Source organism: Gymnoscopelus braueri, assembly GCF_963280865.1.
Source record: "Gymnoscopelus braueri genome assembly, chromosome: 3".
Classification (NCBI taxonomy): domain Eukaryota; kingdom Metazoa; phylum Chordata; class Actinopteri; order Myctophiformes; family Myctophidae; genus Gymnoscopelus; species Gymnoscopelus braueri.
In genome coordinates this window covers 22,497,162-22,516,989 of record NC_137612.1, presented here as the reverse complement: position 1 = coordinate 22,516,989, position 19,828 = coordinate 22,497,162, and the positions used below count along the sequence as shown (strand labels likewise).

The following is a 19,828-nucleotide window of genomic DNA, read 5'->3' as shown; positions in this document are numbered from 1 at the left end:
TATACACTGCCACAAAGTGTACATCTAGTTCTTAGGAATGAAGGTGAACCATCTTAGGTGAACCATGTCATCTGAGGACATTATCTCACCTTAAAAGCCTGGCTGACAGCTGAATCCAGCATAGACCAATCCATCCTGCCATTCACCCTGACTGTACCAATGAAGAAGTCCTGTTGTTTGACCTCCTGTTGAATGAACAACGGGAGTGTTAGGTACTAGGACATGCAGTACCGTACACTACAGTACAGTAGGGGTTCCCAAATGTTTCAGCTTGAAACCCAAAAGATGAATTTGGTGTCTCCCCAGGACCCAGACAGGAGGCTTACAAAATTACATGATGAATTAATAACTTTGACGATCTACAAAGTTCACAATGTGTCACATCGTGACGCATTGTGAGCTTGTCGGTCTGCTATTTTCACAATTTCTTAAAAGTTTCTAAAATGTATGGAATTGTTTTTATTGTTGTTTCATATTTCTGAATCAAAAAAAAAAAAAAAAAAAAACATAAAAAAATAAATAATGTAATAATCATGACCCATGAAAATGGGTCAGCGACCCCAAAATGGGTCCTGACTCATTGTTTAAGAACACTGCAGTACAGTACAGTACAGTGCAGATATTTAATTATAGCTCTGCTGGAAGCAATACAGTAAATGGTACAGTACATGTGAGATTAGCTACAACGTGTGAAAACACTTACGTCTTTGAAGACATGTAAATCAGCTATGGAGACAACCACCCTGACACGGTGGTCGTCTCTCTGTAAGGACAGACTGCTAGAATCTGTGAAGACATCTGTTGGAAAAAACAAAAAGAATAAGCACTAAGCACCTGTAGTGCCAGATAAAGTAAGCTACCCAGCAAAATTCTGAGAGTTCTTTTAACTCATAGTGTAAACATGGGTTCGTTTTTACTGAGTTAAATGAATCTGGGGTTTGCTCTGTAAGCAGTAGATGAATTGCACCAGAACGAAGTAAATACTTTTACACATCATATAGCCTAACATGCGTCGATGTCCCTGGTTCTCTTGATACACTTAATCTTATTTAAGCTAATTTTTTATCAATAAAAGCACTGACATTGATTTAAGAGCATTAGTATGTCTACCACTATACCTGGGTTAAAATAAACAATAATACATGGTTTGTCGTATGTGGCAAACCCAACTTTTATGGGACCCCAAGCAGGATAAAACAAACACTAACAAACTTCCAAACACCATTAACACATTAAAACCGGGAAAGCATCTAAAAAGTGTCATTTTAGATTTTAGCTATATACATACATACATACAGTACATACATAGGTTTTTCAGAAAACTCTTAGGATTTAGCAAGGTGGTTTAAAACAGTGGTTCTCAAAAATAGCAGATATACAAGCTCACAGAGCGTCACTTCGTGCCGCGCTGCGACCTTGTACATCTGCTATTTTTGAACGTTTTTGAAAAATCTTAAAAGTGTGGAAAAATATTGAATCATTTTGAAGTCTTCTCTTCTGGGGGTCCCTGGCACAAAACATTTTCAGATGGGGGTCCGTGGCCAAATAAATATCATTTTGGGGGTTTGGGAAGCACTGATTTAGAGGGCATTTGTAGAATCGGCCCCATGTCTTAATGGGTTAAGACCCAAGACTGACACTGACATTTGTGTATTCCACAATTGTGGGGGCTTCAAAGAATTCTAGGTCAGGAGTGTTGAGAAGTGTCACCTGAGTTGCTCCCGTCACTCAGGCCCCTGCTGTAGCTTTTGGGCATGTGCATGGCAACAGATTGGCGCGGTGACGAACCCCCGAGGGCTGTGAGACCGGAGGACTGTGAGACGGAGTTGGAAGGGCTCGGAGTGGGGGAGGGGCCGCTTGTCTTCAGCTGGTCATTCTCAGTCTTCAAGCTCTCCACTGTCCTCTACAGACAAAACCACCAGTATTACAATTAGTCAACTCCACTTCAATAGGAAGTAATACACAATTAAAATTGTGTGATTGCAATGTAATGACCTTCCCCCGATTGCAGATTCACATGTGACTCTGCATTAGGAGAAGGTGAATCGTGAATTATTAGTGACTTTTCAGATAACAAAAAAGTAACATCTCTAGTGATATCTAGATTTAACACTTTCCGCTGTAAATAAATAAATATATCTTTTCTACAATTCTACAGTACAACTTTCAAAGGCCAGTAGCCATTAAAATGTCCAATTCTCAACATTCTAATTTCTTGTGAAACAAAAATGTATAGATTTGTTGATTAAAGGTAGGGTAAGTGATATTTTTGGGTTAAAACAAAAAGTATTTTGTTAAAAGGTTAAAGCACTATATTCTGATAGTAATCATTGCTATAAAGTGTTTGTTCAGTAACAGGAGTCTCCCCTTCTCTCCAGCTCTTTAATAAACAGAAAATACATTTTCTGGTAGGTGTCAAAATCTCAGCCAATCAGGAGAAAGTACCCATTTTTAAGCTTCATTTTTATAGTGTTCCTGTTCAAATTTTGCCTGCTCATTTCTTAGTGTCATCACTTCCAATTTCACTTGTTTAATCTATATCCTGATTGAGTTCTCTATCCTGATTGGATAAAATTGGAAATGAAACTGAAACTGAAACTAAAATGCATTTTCTGTTTTATAAAGAGCTGGAGAGACATGGAGACTCCTTATATGGACAGGACACTCTATAGTAACGAGCACTATCAGAACATAGACCCATTTTGCAATTATTTGAATAATTGCAAATCACTTACCCTACCTTTAAATAAACAAATCAAATTGATAAGTCAACTAATTCCAATGAATATTCATTGACTAAAGAAAACAGCCCCTTTTAACAGATGCAGCATATCGTTAAGACAGCTGCAGCTAATTAAATCAATAGCGAGTCTGTTTAATTTAGGTATGTGAAAGAGAAAATCATTGCTAAAAGTGGTCAATAGCATTGTCAGTCCTTGTTAACTGTTACAGCGTTCTCTCTTACATAGTCTATCAGCATCACACAATTGTCTTTCAAGAACATTTTGCAACTATTAAATAAATAACCCCATTTAACCAGTTGAACCCTAGTGTCCCTATCCTGGGCACGTCAATATAGGCGAAAACAGCCGATCTACAAGCTCACAACGACTATTTTCGGAGGAAGAGATTTAGTGTAAAGGGAAAAAAGGAGGGGGCCAACTATAGAGCCCTGGAGGACCCTGGTTAACTAAGTAAATAGGGTCTAAGAAGTGGTTAATTTAACACGTCGATCACACGTCACCTGCATGCTGGTCATGGCCTCCTGCAGCTGTTCCAACTGATGGGCGGAGCTGAGAGCCTCCAAACGGATGTCCGTAAGTTTCCTTTCCTTCTCCCAGAGTTTCGAACGCAGGTTTGTTACCACTTTTTCATCCTCCTCCACGTCACCGTCTTCGCAGTGTCTGCCGATGTCAAATTTGTGAAAAAGGGTCACGAATTAGAATGACCTCACAATAAGATGTTTTAGTGTTCATTAACTGAACAAGTGATCAATCATGGTTTGCAGACATGCAATATCGATGTCAAAAATGTCAGATGAATGACCATAGTGGTAATATTATGTAGGTAAAAAAATATAAATGTATGTATGTATGTATGTATGTATGTATGTATGTATGTATGTATGTATGTATGTATGTATGTATGTATGTATGTATGTATGTAACACACACCCACACACACACACACACACAGATTACACACACAATTTTGGAAGGATAACATGTGTTTAAATAATTGCCGAAAGTAGAATAACAGGAAATGAGTCTTGGCAACATTGAGATTGTGGTTGTAATTCCAATGTGGACATGTATTCATCTCTGACATTAGACAATTGAAATGTATGTGTGCCATATGTTACAGTGATCATCTGTGCGTGCTCTATAATCTCACCCGGAGGAAGAGGCAGACGTAGAGGACTTTATGGTTGCGGAATGGTTCTCCTCATCATGATGGACTTTGGGGGATGAGGGTGCAGAGGATTCTGGGGTGGTTATCTCCTCAATGTCAGCGTACGAGGCTGAGAGCTTGGAACCCTTCTTATTGAAGGCTTTGTTGAAGGAGCTCCGAAGCTGTTCAGAGAGGAAATAAGCTTACTGTCAGCCAAGAGGTCTGAAGACTAGACCCAGGCCAAGTAACATCTGCAAATCATTATCAGTATTTATTTTAAACGTCTTGGAATGCCAGATGGCTGTAGTTTGTAGTTTACATTTTACATTATAACAACACTTTTGATAGTGTTGGGCACAATCGCATGAACAGGTGACTTTCATGAGCTTTCATGTGATTGTCTAAACAATACTCAGATTTAACCACCTGGTTTTCAGTAATCACCTGGTTCATACTATACTGTAGTAGGTTTGAATCTATAAATTAACAATGTACCCAGTGAAGAACAATAATAATAAATACTCTAATCACTTCATTTTCTAACTCTGGTTATGTCCCCTTTTCTGAGGCAAAACAGGATGGACAGGAAGGAATACCCTGAACTAATCTGGCAGAATGGTGAATTACTGGTCAGTTGGACGCATGCATAATGACAATATTGACTCAGCTTAGTCAGCAATGAGCAGAGAACACACAAATTAAACAGTGCAGCTTATAAACCCTGGGTTGTAATGACCATTCAGGAAATAGAGCACTGTGAAATGGAAAAAGCAGACCACAATTTGAAATTTTTACTTTGGCTAGCCAAGCCATTTAAAAAGGACTGAATACTGGGTGCCTGTTGGCTCAGCCAGATTGGCGCAGATTGTCCAGATTATGCATAGACTATACTGTATGCTCCTTGTGAGCATGAGGACCCGGGTTCAAATCCAACCCCTGTCTTGTTGCGCATGTCTCTCCTCTCTCTCTGTCCTTGGTTTCCTGTCTCTCTACATTGTACAAGTCAATCTTAAGTAGCCTACTAACTTTTACAATTGTAAAGTATTGTATGTAGGATCAAGCTTTTTCTGAATAATGCTGCTGTATGAGTGTACTGTAGTTTGACCCTGTTGATGGATAACATTGTATGAACAGAGTTTAATACCACATACTAATTCATGGTTAAGATGAAAACACACCTGAAATGAAGCTGTGATAAATATCACAGCTGTGATATAATACAAATATATCACAGTCTCTCATGTATTAATGCCTTAATGACTAGCCCCCACAATTGTAACTAAACATGTTGTTACTAACTAAAACCTAACAAAGAAGAGTGTTATTGTTAAGTGTTACTTAAATGCACTCTATCAGGGAATTCTAATTTGACTGCACGTTAACACTACTGAAATGATTACTTCAATCATCAACTTTTATAGTTCCTCTGTCACGGAAGAATTTCATTATGTGGATTATCTACTGTAGCTAATTCAAATCATACTTAAAATACCAGCATGACATTTAAAATGATCAAATATGGCCACAGCACAGTGAGTCAGAAAATGAAGTGTAAGATTTCTATATCAAGAGACTAATCTTCCAAAAACTTCACTAGTACGACTCATAAACGGGGCTGCAGGCTGGAAAGGTTGGAAAGGTCAGGGGATTAAGCCTTGGAACTCTATAAATTACTCACCTCGTAGACCTGAAAGAAAAAGCATGGAAGCATGGAAGAGAGATCAGAGTCATACATTAACAGGCTATTGTAACAGGGAAAGGAGAGAATCTCATACACACATGCAGAAGGACAAACAGAAAGGCGTACAGCAGGGGTCTTCAACAGGGGGTCCAGGACCCCTAGGGGACCCTCAGAGTTACTACAGGGGGCTTGCCAAATCTTTGTGTTATACGATATTTTTTACATTAACCACTTGAACCCTAGCATCCCTTTTCTGAGGAGAACTTTAGCCAAAAATAGCAGATCTACAAGCTCACAGCGCCTCACGCTGCAAGGCGTTGTGAGCTTGTAGATCGGCTATTTTTGGCAAAGAGGTTTGGTGTAGAGAGAAAAAAGAGCAGACCAAGTTTAAAAAAAAAAAAGTTTCATCTGCAACAGACCCCTGGCTTAGAGTATGTGACTGATGACTACAAACCAAAATAAAGAGTGGTAATTTGCTGGACAAATCACATTGCAAGTCATCCATTTCAGTCCTCAAGATTACTTGTGACTGATAAACCCATAGCAGACATACAAGACTTTAGTTAAATGTTGATACAGATAATTGCAGCCAACAGATTGCAGTACCAGTTGTGTGGGCTATACCACATAGAATGATAAAATATCTGCCAGGAGGTTGCAACATCACTTTATTTATCGTTGCTGTTGGCAAGAAACCTCTTCATGCAGAAGAGATGAACGCTGGAGCAACACGGACAATTTAAGCCTTTTATTGTTACTTATCTCCATATTTTAGGTTTTTACGTCGTTTTTTCCCTTTAAATGAATAATGCCCTACTTCGTCATACTACAGTGTCCCACATAAAAGTAGCAAAAACAGCCGATCATTAAGCTTGAAACGTGTCGCAATGCAACATGTTTTGAGCTTGTAGATCTGCTATTTTTGCTATTGAATTTGACTCCTGAAAAGTAACAGTTTTGGATATACTGTATGAGGTTTGCACCCGACAGCAACGATATTTGGTGGTGATTGACAACATATCTGACGCTCTCTGAATCATCCAAGCACCTGGTGTGAATGTGACCTTTACGCAAACATTGAGAACTATTCTGCGAGCGTTATATAATGACACAGGAACAGCACCACAGAAAATATTCTGCGCTCACCCAGCTCTTCTTCTTCTTCTTCTTGGCTTCCTGCTCCTTCAAGTTCAGACTACCCAGACTGGAGTGGCTGGTGTTGCTGTTGAGACTGCAGAGGCTCTCTGACGAGTTCTGACGGTTGATCGACAGTTCTGTTCAGCGGATTTAAATAATGAATACATTAAATAAATGGTAATGGGAGTGCTACTGTACACTGCAAAACAGTCTCAGGTAGATGCTGGAAGCAAATTAGTACAATTTAGAAAGGAAAAAAAAAGGTTCTGTACGCTTTCTCCATCGCAGATTCAGATACCCTGACCGAAGGAATGCATGGCAGGGCATTGTAATCAGTCGTGTGTGTGTGTGTGTGTGTGTGTGTGTGTGTGTGTGTGTGTGTGTGTGTGTGTGTGTGTGTGTGTGTGTGTGTGTGTGTGTGTGTGTGTGTGTGTGTGTGTGTGTGTGTGTGTGTGTGTGTGTGTGTGTGTGTGTGTGTGTGTGTTCGTGGGTGCGTGTGTGCGTGCATGTATCTCTCTGTCTGTCTTGTCTGTGAGCAATATAACCCGAGAACAAATGTTCATGTGAAGGAGGTCACTATCAAGGTCAAGGTAACAATCAAGAACAGATGGGTGGATAATCATGAAACCTGCTGGGAATGATCAGTAGGCTAACACGACGAGATAATTAACTTTTGGGGTAAAGGCTAAGGTCAAATTTACACAGTCGGCCACATCTCAGGAACGGTTCTCCTTCCAAAATTATACTTAGCCTACTTGATATACAGATATACAGCATATGACCCCTACCTGTTGGTGTGACCTCTGTGTCTGGGTTACTCAAAGCCACCTGGATGATTTCCTGCGCTTCTGTGTTTTTGACCTTCAGAATCTCAATGGTATCTTTCAGCTCAGACAACTCAGATTCCTGTAGAAGGGAAGGTGAATAATGTGTTTAAATAAACTCAGTTATTGTGTTTGCCAGGCCGACAGGCCAGGAGGTGAAGACAAAAGGCCCCTATCTTGCGCGCAGCCTAATGCCTACACTTATTAGCCATATTTTACTAGTTTGAAGAGCATTTTAAAATAGTTCAACTAGCCGATCTACATCGACACATTGTGAGCTTGTAGATTAGCTATTTGAACTATTTTTAAATGTTTTTGAAAATAGTAAAAATAGAGATATAGGGTAAGGCAGCGCGCAAGATAGGGCCCTATGTTTTCGCCCCTGTCCGTGTTGTGTATGTGTGTCAGTGAGTTTACAACTAATCTCAGACACCGCTGGACCAATCAGTGTGAAGCTTTGCATGCATGTTCCTAATAGGCCAAGGAAGAACCTCCACCCCAGTTTTTTCAAATCGGCCTCATGGCGGCACTATAACAGGCCGCTTTACGCTGAACCGTAGATTGTAGATTCAAAATTGTCCCTGGATTCCTTGGATCATGATGCAACTCCCTATTTAGGCCACATTTTCCACTATTTCACATTTTCTTCAAAAAGCTCTTGCTATTACTCCTACAGATTTGTCCTAACCTCACACAAATGGTACACATCATCTGTGGAGTCATTTGATGTACTGTACGTATTATTAAGATTTTTCATATTCCACTCTGATTGGCTTCATTGGCTTCAAACAGTTTTACAAAGGACCCATTTTTACAAAAGATTGCTAAATAATGAGTCTGATTTACCCCAAATTTTAGGGATGCCACAAATGCTACAAATATCACGGTTTGTACAGTTTTTCTTCCCCCACCACATTAAGTACAAACAATCTTGTTAGTCATGTGACAATGACCCTCAAACAGGATTTTCATATAATATACCATTTGCTTTAAAATAAAAAACGTTTAAGCCTATTTCTTAACCAAAAATGGCATAGCATAGGCTACAGTATATCACGAGCCCTCCACCCATTCAATCCCAAATTGGAATCACCTGTTGAGGGGCCCCTATAGGGGCCGTCACAAACATAAAAACTCGAACCGAATGTTTAGGAAACACTATTTCCCAGTTTCCTCCGGAAATGTGCCGAAGACCTACGCTCTGAGGAGCACCCTTTTCTAGTTACTATTATTGTCACGTTTATTTATTCTTTCTATTTGAAAGATGCCATTATGTTATTTTTCATTGTGACTTTGTTTCCTTAACCCATTAAAACTGGGAAAGCATCTGTGTAATTTTGGATTTTAGCGTTGGCTATTAAAAAATAGCAGATATACAAGCTCATAGCGCATCACTGCGCTAAGATCTTGTACATCTGCTGTTTTTTTTGTGTGTGAGAACTACTGATTTAGAAGGCATTTGTAAAATCAGCCTCAGGTCTTAATGGGTTAAGTGGTGACAAGGCTATAAATACAGTAATAAGCTCTTTGGTATGTGCAGGTACTGTACCTTTGAGGAGGCCACCATGTGAGCTTGAAACATCAGATCCTGTACATAATGGAATAAAACCTGAGCTTAAGAACCATTTTTTTCTGCCTGTGTTTTCAAGAGTGTTCCAACTTCTCTTTCCATCAATTAGTCCACCACTGGAAGTTTTCCTTGGACGGTTTTCGAGGTTATTCCCCATAAGGGTAATGGTGTTTTGGGGTATTCACTCTAAAGAGGATAATGTATGTGCTGGGTACGGTCAAGGGAACAACTCATACAAGGACTTACAGTATCTTGGGAGACAAAATGCTAAAATAATACAAAATGCTCAAACTTTCCAATGAAATGATATAACATAATTATAATGAAATAAAACAAAACAGACTGATTTTTGGATGTTATACCTTCTGTTCTGAGGAGGCAGACAGCGTCTGTAGGCGTGCTGTCATCAGCGCCAGGCTCTGCTCAAATGCAGCTACCAGGTTAGCCTTTTGAGACACACACAGAGCGAGAGAGAGAGCGAGAGAGCGAGAGAGAGAGAGAGAGAGAGAGAGAGAGAGGGAAAGAGAGAGAGAGAGAATAGACAAACGCACAAAGACAGGAGAGAAATATGAGTCACAGGCTGCAACAGAAAGGTCTGCAGTCTCACAGGTTCAGGATCAAGAAAATGTCTCTCTCCTTCTGCAGGGAGGACATGGGAGGGATGGAGTAATGACCAGCTGTGGGAGATGTCAAAGATGAAAGTAAAGGGGTTAGGTGACGGATGTGAGGGATGACAGCGACTTGACGCCTGGGCACAGACCTCTTCAACCAGATGTAGCATGTTTAGTGTTCAGTATATATGATGTTTATAATGCAATGTGGATCATCATTGAACTGTGTTTCATGACTGCAGCATTAGATGTTGCAGTGATTCACGGTTATTTTGTACACAACTTTGCATATAATCACATAACTCTCAGTGTGTTGCTTTGCAACAGATCTTTCTGTTTCCTTTGATGATGGAATGTTAAGGTCAGTGTGTGTGGTTTACTGTAACGATAATGGTCTACTAGGCCTGACCTCGACTAAGTCGACTAGTTTTTTTTATGGCCAAACATTCTTTTTATTGTTTTTTGGCCAAGTCTACACCTGCAACCACACGTAACTTCCACTTTATTCTTCTTACTCCTCGTCTTTGTATTGGTATTGTTTGTGTTGGAGCGCCTCAGTGCGGCTGCAGAGTTCATGTGCAACCTCTTCCAGAGAGAGATAGAGACACTAGAAACTCTGCTGGAGACACAAAACAAACTGTGTAGACTTGGCCCTTTGAAATAAAATGTATTTTTTTATTTTTTTATTAGTCGACTGCCAGTCAACTATTGGCAATTAGTCGCCAATTAGATTCGACTAAACAAATCCTTAGTCGGGGACAGGCCTATGGTCTACATGCTTTCAGGTGAAGTGTCAGTTGCAGGCAGTGTCACGCCACGAACCAAACAGGTATCTCTGACGGCCACTCGCCGGCCTGGGCTTCAGTCAAAAGGAATTATGCGACACCGTACAGACGGAGAGAAGGTTCTGGAAGTGACAGTGGAACAAACCTGGCCAAGCTGATACACCCAACATCCAATGGCGTGGGTCAATGGGAGCCAAGCAGGGGGCAGCGGTGAGTCCAAAAGTAAAAGGAGGAAAGAGGGACAGCGATATTAGGCCTGGGTCCAATTAATCGAAAGTAATCAAAAATTGTGATAATATGTTTCACTGAAACTTGGCAACTAATTCATACACCATATTTGGTTAGATCGTTGTACCTTTAAAAAATTATACAAAGTTTAATAGAACCAGAACCCATCTTCTCCAACCATCATCCTCACAGAGGAGCAATAAAATCACAGAGGCTGATATGCACAATGAGCAACAGAGACAGTAAGAAAATAGTAAAAACACCCCTTTTTCACCAAAAAACATCATGACCAATAACCGTGAAAAAGAATAACGATTACAAGCAAAGTAACTGATAATAATAATTAGGATTAGCCATAATCGCGCCGCCCTAGTTCAAGGTCCTAGTATGGATCTACACCAACTGAAGCTCACATACACATTTGACAAATTTGAACTTGTTGATTTGTTGGTTATTTGCAGTGGAATGTGCTGTATCACATAGCTATTTACTCTATGAAACTAGGCTCTGGTTATTTCACACATCACATACTGTAACACAGATACTAGAGGATATCTCTAATGCTATTAATAGTTATAGTTCAAGGGTTCCATGAATCATTATAATTATTTCATCATGCAGAAATCTATAATCTATTATTAATTTATACCATGGCCACAGGCAATACTCGATTATGATTGGCCAGAGGGTGTGCATTACTTTCACATAACTGTTCGTCATCGTTCTAATCTAAATTAATGAATGGATATTTCTTAGATTGCAATCTATTTTTATTTGTGTGTGTCAGTGTCTGTGATTGTGTATTAAGGCTGGTTCTTCCATAAGGCCCTTTGGGCTACAGTAATTGCTTATGTATCCTTATTTTTTTCCCCTGATATTATAAAAAAAACTATTGCAATACAGTTATGGTATACTTATACTGTATAAAATGTTTAAGCTAATGTTAGCTAAAAGCTATCCTTAAAAACCAACATGGATTTCAATACAACTTTTGACCTTTTGGGAGAACATAAACATGTTTGATATTGTGGGAAAAAGGACATCTGACTGACTCAATAGGGGACAGGCAGCTCTGCTACCACTCTGCCAGTCCCTCTTGTCCCTCTTCTGATTCGTTCTGATTCTTTTTCTTCTTCGATGCCCATTGGACATCCAAATATGTTTTGGGCTAAAAAGTGTGATTGTAAACATCCACAGTAAAAATTGTTCATTAAAAAAATAAAGATTTTCAATGCAGTATTATAAATGTCATAGTTGTATGTAAAAAATAATAAAAATAATTGAAATGCATGAAAGCATTGTGAATTATATTATCATATATCCAATTGCAGTCGATGCAATGCAAATAGAGCATCTTTAAACATCAGTTTTCTCCCTTTGGGGAGGCAATAGTTCACGAGTTCGAGTGGTTATCTGGGAATCAGAATTGTGACTACAATTCCTCTATTCATTCACCACTCTATAGCACTGCATTCCCACATTGCTTCCTTCTGAGGATGTGTGTGCATCTTAAGAGCATATTGCCTAAAAACATGAATAAACTGCTTATATTTAATTGATGGTAAGTGACCATTGTATAAGCGTGATGAACAATTCTGAGCCGTACGGTTATTTCAAAATAATGCATTCTGTGGAGCGTATTATGTGGAATTAGCCTCCCCATCATGCATCATTTTTCAATAATCACACAGTTCATTGTTGATAATCCCTTGCTTAATATAATAAGTTGGAGTATGGTGACTAATAGACTGAACAACGTTAGCTAAAGGAGGATGAAAAGTGAGAGCAGTAATAGGGAGAGGAGTGTGTGTGTGTGTGTGTGTGTGTGTGTGTGTGTGTGTGTGTGTGTGTGTGTGTGTGTGTGGGGGGGGGGGGGGGTGTGTGTGTGTGTGTGTGTGTGTGTGTGGGCTATAACAAAAGTGGACAAACGCAATACACAGCAAGAGACCAACATGACATGGTTACTCTAAGCCTGTATGTGGTGCAGAAAGTGATAAATCACTCTTAAATCGCTTGGGAGTGATTGTAATACATCCCTGGGGGTGCGACACAAAAACATGCACACCCACACACACACACATCCAGCCAATCCTGTCTACTGTGATTGATACTCGTTTTCTTTTTGGTCTGTAGATTATGCATAGATATATGCCTCATCATGCTAACAACTTAACAATGTTCAGAAGTCGATTCAGGATACACTTCTCTCACACCTTACTCTCTTAAATACTCAGTTGATGCCTGATGCATATATTTTAATATGGCTTGGATAGTGAAACCTCAGTTACAACTAATGGATCAACATAATCTCTTCTACCCAGCGGCAGTACAATTTACATGATGCATTCTCACTCGGACCAAACACTTGTAATGTATCCAACACAGACATTAAGAGATTGGCTTGCCAAAGGGACGCTAGAAAATATTCCTCTGACATAGAACTATAAATTACAAGTGAAACTACAGTAAACTTGAAGTATTCTCGCCGAAATATCCGGCTAACTGGTGGTATACAGATGTTCAACACTGGCAATATTTAGTATACATACATTGGCAGAGAGCTGTGTGGTCAAGGTGGCAACCTTCTCCTGTGAAGACTCCAGTTCTCGTCTCAATTTGCGGATTTGCTATGAAAAGAGTGGACAGTAAGACCAAGCAGTGGGGAGACTGTGTACCTTACAGACAAATTGACACTGATCACACAAGTACTGTATGAGGATGTTAAGTCAGGCTTTTACCATGATAATGAAATACTGTACAGCCATGAAATGCCACATGTTTTCTGGTAAAAGTTTCAGATATAGATCAGAATGATTCTCTTCTTCTACAGGCCTACAGTCAAATCTGGGTCAATTTACTCTTAACCCTTTAAGCATCTGTGTTATTTTATATTTTTGAGTTGGCTATTCAAAAATAGCAGATATACAAGCTCACAGCGCGTCAATTCGTGCCGCACTGCAAGCTTGTACGTCTGCTATTTTTGGACATTTGTGAAAAATCTTGAAAGTGTTGAAATTACGAAAAAAGTTTGAGAACTACTGATTTAGAAGGCCTTTGAGGAATCGGCCTCAGGTCTTAATGGGTTAAATCTACTGGCACTGGACATTTTTCATTAAATGTGAAAAAACCTTCTTTATTACATGTAGGCAGACATTGTCAAATAGACGATATTAAAAGATAAAAGAAAATGAAGCCGGCTGTGAACTCATAAGACAGAGAAACAGACACAGTTGGATGGATGGACGGACTTGGTGGAATGGATATGGAGACATGATATGGAGAAAAGGACATAGAGTGAGCAGAAGAGGACCAGCCTGTTTGCCTTACCTCTCCTTGTATCCTCTCCTCGTTCTAAAGACGGCATGGTGAAGGTAAATAAACAAACAGCAGGGGGGAATAGGGTCACAATGTGAGCTTCAGGGGGCAGATAAGGGCACTAACTAGACGTAGTAAATTATATTTGACGCTAGAGATAGATAACAGGTGTTAAATGATGTACTTGGTAGCAGGCCAGTGGGAGCTTGTGAGGTTACGTGGCGGGCATTTGTGGTCATAAATTTGATTGTGAGAATGAGGTCAAGAGGGGTTAGGAGGTCACTGAATGTAAATATTCTTAAACCATGGCATTGGTAAACCAAGAGGGTGAAATGTAGGCACACTGCTACTTATAGGGTATTCAAATGCAAAAGACAATTTTCATTTTAGAGCAATAAAGTTTTAAGTAAACCAAAAGCTGTTATGTCTGTTCTTTGTCAATTTTATTTGTGTGTCTCAACCACACTTCAGACTGCCAACTTTCTTTTTTTTTTTTGCAGTTTTAAAAGTAAACTGTTGCAATGATATTGAAACATAATTAACAGAATAAGAGTAAGATTGTGAAAATAAAACAAATCAAAGGAAGCATATGCATGCAATATAAATAACAAAATGAATAACAACAGAATTATAACTGTTGGATTGTGTGTCGCCTGCAGTATTTACAGTCCATCCTCTGACTGATAAATCTCCATTAGAGTAAGTTGATTCCAACTTTAGAACTGTATTACGGCTGTCATCGAGATACATTGTTATTTCAAAATGCAATACCTAGGGACTAAGATGCACCTGCTTATTGTCTGCACTTGCTCAATAAAGATCTTTATTAAGCGCAGACAGTGTATGGATGTCTTTTATTACTGCTAAGTGAGCCTACGTAATTTGGTGCAGTGACGCAGCCTTGCAAGAGATGCTTTATCTTCCCCTTTAATGCACTCTTAAATGATCTTAAATGATCACTTGATCAAGTGAACAAAAAGCAGTTTAGCTCATAAATGCACTTAATAAAAAATAAATAAATAGCATCACTTGACAAATTGCATATACGGTAAATAACAGAAACAACAAAAGCAACAAAGTCTGCAAGAAATAACTGTATCTACTCACCGCGGAATAGTTTGATGAGGCATTCGATGCCAGAGAGAGGACAGAACCATGTACTGGAAAATAACAAATGAGAAAGTAATACGTTGATCATTAGGAAGAGCATGGAACACTTAATTGGCTACAGCGCTACATATACACAACACAACGTACAGTACGACATTATCGTGTGCGTGACACAGTGAGAGGAAATGATGAGCTGTAGTATCAAAAAGAGTGCTGACAATACTAAAGAGATGAAGTACATCCAAGCAAAGACGGAGAAAAAGTCTAATAAGCTGACCCAGTTTTCGGTCAGCTCATTAGGCCCTTATATAACTCATCCCTAATACTTGCTCTTCATCTCTCTGTTCAGAAAAACAAGCCAGATTTTGTACAGAATAGCTCTCTTTCATCTTAAGCCTGATTTATACTTCACTGCACACCAGTGTCCTATGCCGAACATAGCCAATCTACAAGCTCACAATGAGCTATTTTCAGTGCGGGACACCTTTGTACGACTATGTATAATTCAGGCTTTAGGTCATGTTGGGTGGCTCCCCAGAAGAAGGGGGTTTCTCTGAGCATGCTCACCATCTTCGCCAGGCTCACGGAACGACCCAGATCGCATCATGCTCTTGGGTCTGTCAGCCAGCGACATACTGCTGCCGAGGGGAGATGAACCATAGAGGTCGAAAGCTGATTCGCTGGGAGGGCCTATGCTGTTGGAGCGGGTGATCCGGTGGGGTCCACTCGAAATTGGGGTGACTACGATGAAAGAAAGGTTGAGAGTGTGAAGTTGTGATGGAGAGTGACAGAAATGAAACTTTAAGGGTAAACACAGTGTCCAAAAGTCTGAATCTTTCTCAGTCTCACACACACACACACACACACACACACACACACACACACACACACACACACACACACACACACACACACACACACACACACACACACACACACACACACACACACACACACACACACACACACACACACACACACACACACACACACACACACACCATCTAGGGATGCCGCCTTATTCTGATGACACAGTGTAAGTAGACACTGATGGCCCACAACAGTCAAACAGATAAATATAGATTAAGTTTCCCCCCCAACCCTCCCATCACCTCTCTGGCCAAAATGAAATGACTCTACATGTGGCATAGTAATTTTCCACTTGGTTTAATAGCATAATAATAACCTGATATCACCTCATAACACAAATGTATTGTATATTTATAATATTAACTACTGTATGTCAACATGGTGTTTCTAAGCTTTGAGGGGTTAACTTGTCATTCTCGGCTGTGAGTTGACATGAAATGAACTTTGTCCTTCTTTTGCAAATCTTAAACAGCCAATCAGCAATGGTATTTTGGCAGCTTAACGAGTTTCTGCAGTCTTATCAGGTTCAACGCTCATAGCGGGAGAGCTTTTTGGAACCTGGCAGGAAAGCTGATGCAGTGGACTCACCGACGTTGGTGAGAGGGGCTCTGCCAGAGGACGGGTGCAGAGCACGGGTGGGGGAGGGCAGCTGAGGTGGGCTGTCGCTCTCCGTCATACTGACAATGTTGTGGGAGTGACGCCTCCCCTGTTTCCCATCACTCTCTGATAGGCTAGAGCTGTAGCGTCTGACATATATATATATATATGAGTGAGAGTGAGAGAGAGAGAGAGAGAGAGAGAGAGAGAGAGAGAGAGAGAGAGAGAGAGAGAGAGAGAGAGAGAGAGAGAGAGAGAGAGAGAATTGATTGTAAACAAAGTTGTAATGGAGCATAAGCCTTCAGATACAATGTTCTTGTAATTATTGAGAAGTTATTATTGAGACGTACTCTAAGCCTTTCTTCGGTAGGGTGTTCCTGTCAGTTTGCAAACTGTAAAGAAAGAACAAGTTGACATAAATATAGAGAGAATAATAAACACACATAATGAAAGACAGTAGTTCATCAAACAGTACAGGTACTGGGGTCAACGTATGCAGTAGAAAGATCTGTGTTAATCCCGTAGATCAAAAAAAAATCTGGACTACTCGATAATCCTTTAATGATTGTGGGAGGGAAATTCAGGTGTCATAGCAGCAATAGGAGTGAGGATGAAACGACACAGGTACAGGGACAGGGAGTAAGTGTCAACACCAGTCATCTACAGAGTGCTGCCTTTTTATAAATATATATATATATATTCTTTTTAAACTCTCCAGCCTTGACCCACCTGTCAGGGAGGTTTAGGGATGTTCTGCTTCCTGCCCCCCAGGTTCCCGTCCCCCTCGTCTCCCCCTTGTCCTGTGCCTCTGTCCTGAAATACCTCCCACAGGGTGGGACACTCATCTGGAGTGGCAGGGACTCCATGCTGCGGTGCATGCCCGACAGCTTGGGGTACAGCAGTGGAGAGCTGCGCCCGCTCAGACACTCGCTGGTGTACGACCCAGGGGAGTCAATGTGAAGGACAGGGGCCGGGCTGGGAGTGAGGCGAGGGGCAACGCGAGACCCGGCCAGGTCCTGGAGCTTGGAGTAAGGGGGGACTTTGGGCGGCAGGTCCTGGATGATCACACAGGAGTCCAGGCTGTTGAAGTTGACCTTGTCTAGGTGAGCCAAGCTAGGAGGACGCCCCAGAGACTTGCAGTTGAGCATCCTATGAATTAGACATGAGGAAACAGAACAGTCAACAGGTGGCACAGGAAACAAGGGTCCTGAGACATGCTGTTTGGAGATATTTGAGTCATGCATAAGGCATGAGTGCACCATACAGTCCTGACGCATGCAGTTGCTTTTTCCCTTATATAAATAGTTGGATATATTATGTCATTTGAAAAAGTTTTATACAAGAAGTTTAAAAGTAGATCTCATCACCTACATATCAACTTGACAAGTGACAACAACGTGTGCTATACTGTAAACAATAAACATGTTGACACGATCTTTTCTTGTTGTGTACTGTTGATGTATTTCTTTCCGTCAACATCAAATACAGTATAAAAATATCAATGTTAACGGACCTTGGTGTAGTGGGCGACAGCTCAGGGTATTTACTACTGCTGGTCCGTCTCAGACCATGCAATTTAACAGTGGATTCTCCTGTGCACTCTGATTGGCTGTTGTCTCCTTTTAGAGAAGAACAGCAGTCCATGTCGGAGGCTTTGGCTCTGGCTCTTTCCTTCTCCTTCTCCCTGTCCGTCTGGTTGACAGGGCCTGTGCTGGTTCGGCTGGCCATCTTACTGCTGCCAGTTGCAGGCTCCTTCACCCGTGGACTCGTGGAGGCAAGGGGCATGGGTTTCAGGCTAAGCAGACTGGCATCCATGTGTCCACTAGTGGCCCGGGACGCCGGGCGGCCGATCACGCTGAGAGCGCTCGATTTGGCCGGGCGTGGCAAGCTGCGGTACTGAAGGCTGTTTCGGGCATTAGGACCGAGGAAGCCATGCTCACTGCTGGCATCGAAGCTGTTCTTGCGACCCGTAGGCGGTCCCCCGCCCACAGGTTTCACAGGGATGCCAGAGGACCTGGGGGTCTTGCCCACGGTGGCTGAGCCACTGGAGATGGTGGTGCCCCCTGCTGTCATAACCGTGGCGGTGCCAGTGGCCGGGGGTGGCTTCTTGTAGCCGAAGGAGGCTCCAGCACTGGGCTTCACTAAGCCAGACGGGGGCTTGCGGTAATCTCCATGGTGGTCCCTTCCTGCATCAGAGCGAGAGCGCTGCAGGCCAGAGGTCTTGATGGACATCTTGGATTTGTCCTGTGGCTTCTCACTTTTAGGTGCTGTGAGAAAGAAAGAAAGAAAGAAAGAAAGAAAAACAACAGTCTCTCTGTTACTGAAAATATTTTACTGAAATATTTCAGTAATGAGTTTCACATTGAGGTCCAGTATTGTGCCTGGAGAGGACTGACAGACGGTGATCTAAAGGTGAAAACACCAGCAGGACGGCCTGGTGACAGCGTTACGAGTCACATTGGAATGGATACAATATCCCATTTGGTCACACATCATTATTCTCTAACTGGATGGAGACACATAAAAGTATCTGTACTGTATATCATGCACGCCATTAGAGCACACACAACATATAAGCAAGGAACATCTGTATTTACTTACAGATGTTTTTATGTGCCCATGACGAGATGTACTGTACTGTATGACTCACCTATACTGACACATAAATCTCAGATGGGCTATAAGGCTGTGTGAATAGAAAACACAGTGGTTCTTATTTCAATTATTGTCATCATTGTCAAATATATAATTTTTCCAAAGTAGCGAAAGTAGCTGATATACAGTAAAAGCTCACAATATTTTGAGTTTGTAGATCAACTTTTTCTTTTTTTGGCAAAGGAAGGTTGTTGTAACATACTGTACTGATATAGTCTTTCAGGATATATTTGTGCTTATCATTGATTGACTTAATATACATTTTGGGTTTAAGGATTACTTAAACTAAAGAGTCAAACAAACCCTACAGGCCACTCAAATCATTCCCGTCTAGCAGTCACGCAAACTGAAAAGCATTAGACCAATAGTCATGTTTTTTTCCCTTCAGATTTCTGCCAAAACACATACAATCAGATACTGTATATTAATCACTCATATTAGCTGAAATGAAAGACAAACATGTTGAAGGCGTTGTACTGAATTGCATCAGCGAGGAAATGGAACTCCACCTATTAATTAATTACATCATGCATAGACAGAGATTAAAAGATGAT

The 19,828-nt window shown here is 40.8% G+C and overlaps 1 protein-coding gene across 6 annotated transcripts in view; it reads right to left on the bottom strand.

The window, feature by feature from the left end:
* nav1b (neuron navigator 1b) overlaps nucleotides 1-19,828 on the bottom strand; it is a 94,502-nt gene that overhangs the window by 7,898 nt on the left and 66,776 nt on the right. For 3 of the 6 annotated variants that reach the window (XM_080424677.1, XM_080424676.1, XM_080424681.1), the window contains 17 exons: nucleotides 18,133-18,886; nucleotides 17,349-17,768; nucleotides 16,970-17,011; nucleotides 16,611-16,768; nucleotides 15,720-15,893; nucleotides 15,150-15,202; nucleotides 14,055-14,078; nucleotides 13,277-13,354; nucleotides 9,466-9,549; nucleotides 9,083-9,121; nucleotides 7,498-7,615; nucleotides 6,719-6,846; nucleotides 3,895-4,073; nucleotides 3,245-3,404; nucleotides 1,711-1,903; nucleotides 704-798; nucleotides 90-185 (listed from right to left, as the gene is read on the bottom strand). In XM_080424677.1, coding sequence (XP_080280803.1) covers nucleotides 90-185; nucleotides 704-798; nucleotides 1,711-1,903; nucleotides 3,245-3,404; nucleotides 3,895-4,073; nucleotides 6,719-6,846; nucleotides 7,498-7,615; nucleotides 9,083-9,121; nucleotides 9,466-9,549; nucleotides 13,277-13,354; nucleotides 14,055-14,078; nucleotides 15,150-15,202; nucleotides 15,720-15,893; nucleotides 16,611-16,768; nucleotides 16,970-17,011; nucleotides 17,349-17,768; nucleotides 18,133-18,886 — 2,795 coding nt within the window. The remainder of the gene's footprint in view (nucleotides 1-89; nucleotides 186-703; nucleotides 799-1,710; nucleotides 1,904-3,244; nucleotides 3,405-3,894; nucleotides 4,074-6,718; nucleotides 6,847-7,497; nucleotides 7,616-9,082; nucleotides 9,122-9,465; nucleotides 9,550-13,276; nucleotides 13,355-14,054; nucleotides 14,079-15,149; nucleotides 15,203-15,719; nucleotides 15,894-16,610; nucleotides 16,769-16,969; nucleotides 17,012-17,348; nucleotides 17,769-18,132; nucleotides 18,887-19,828) is intronic. The other 3 variants (XM_080424680.1, XM_080424679.1, XM_080424678.1) reach the window with 3 other exon arrangements.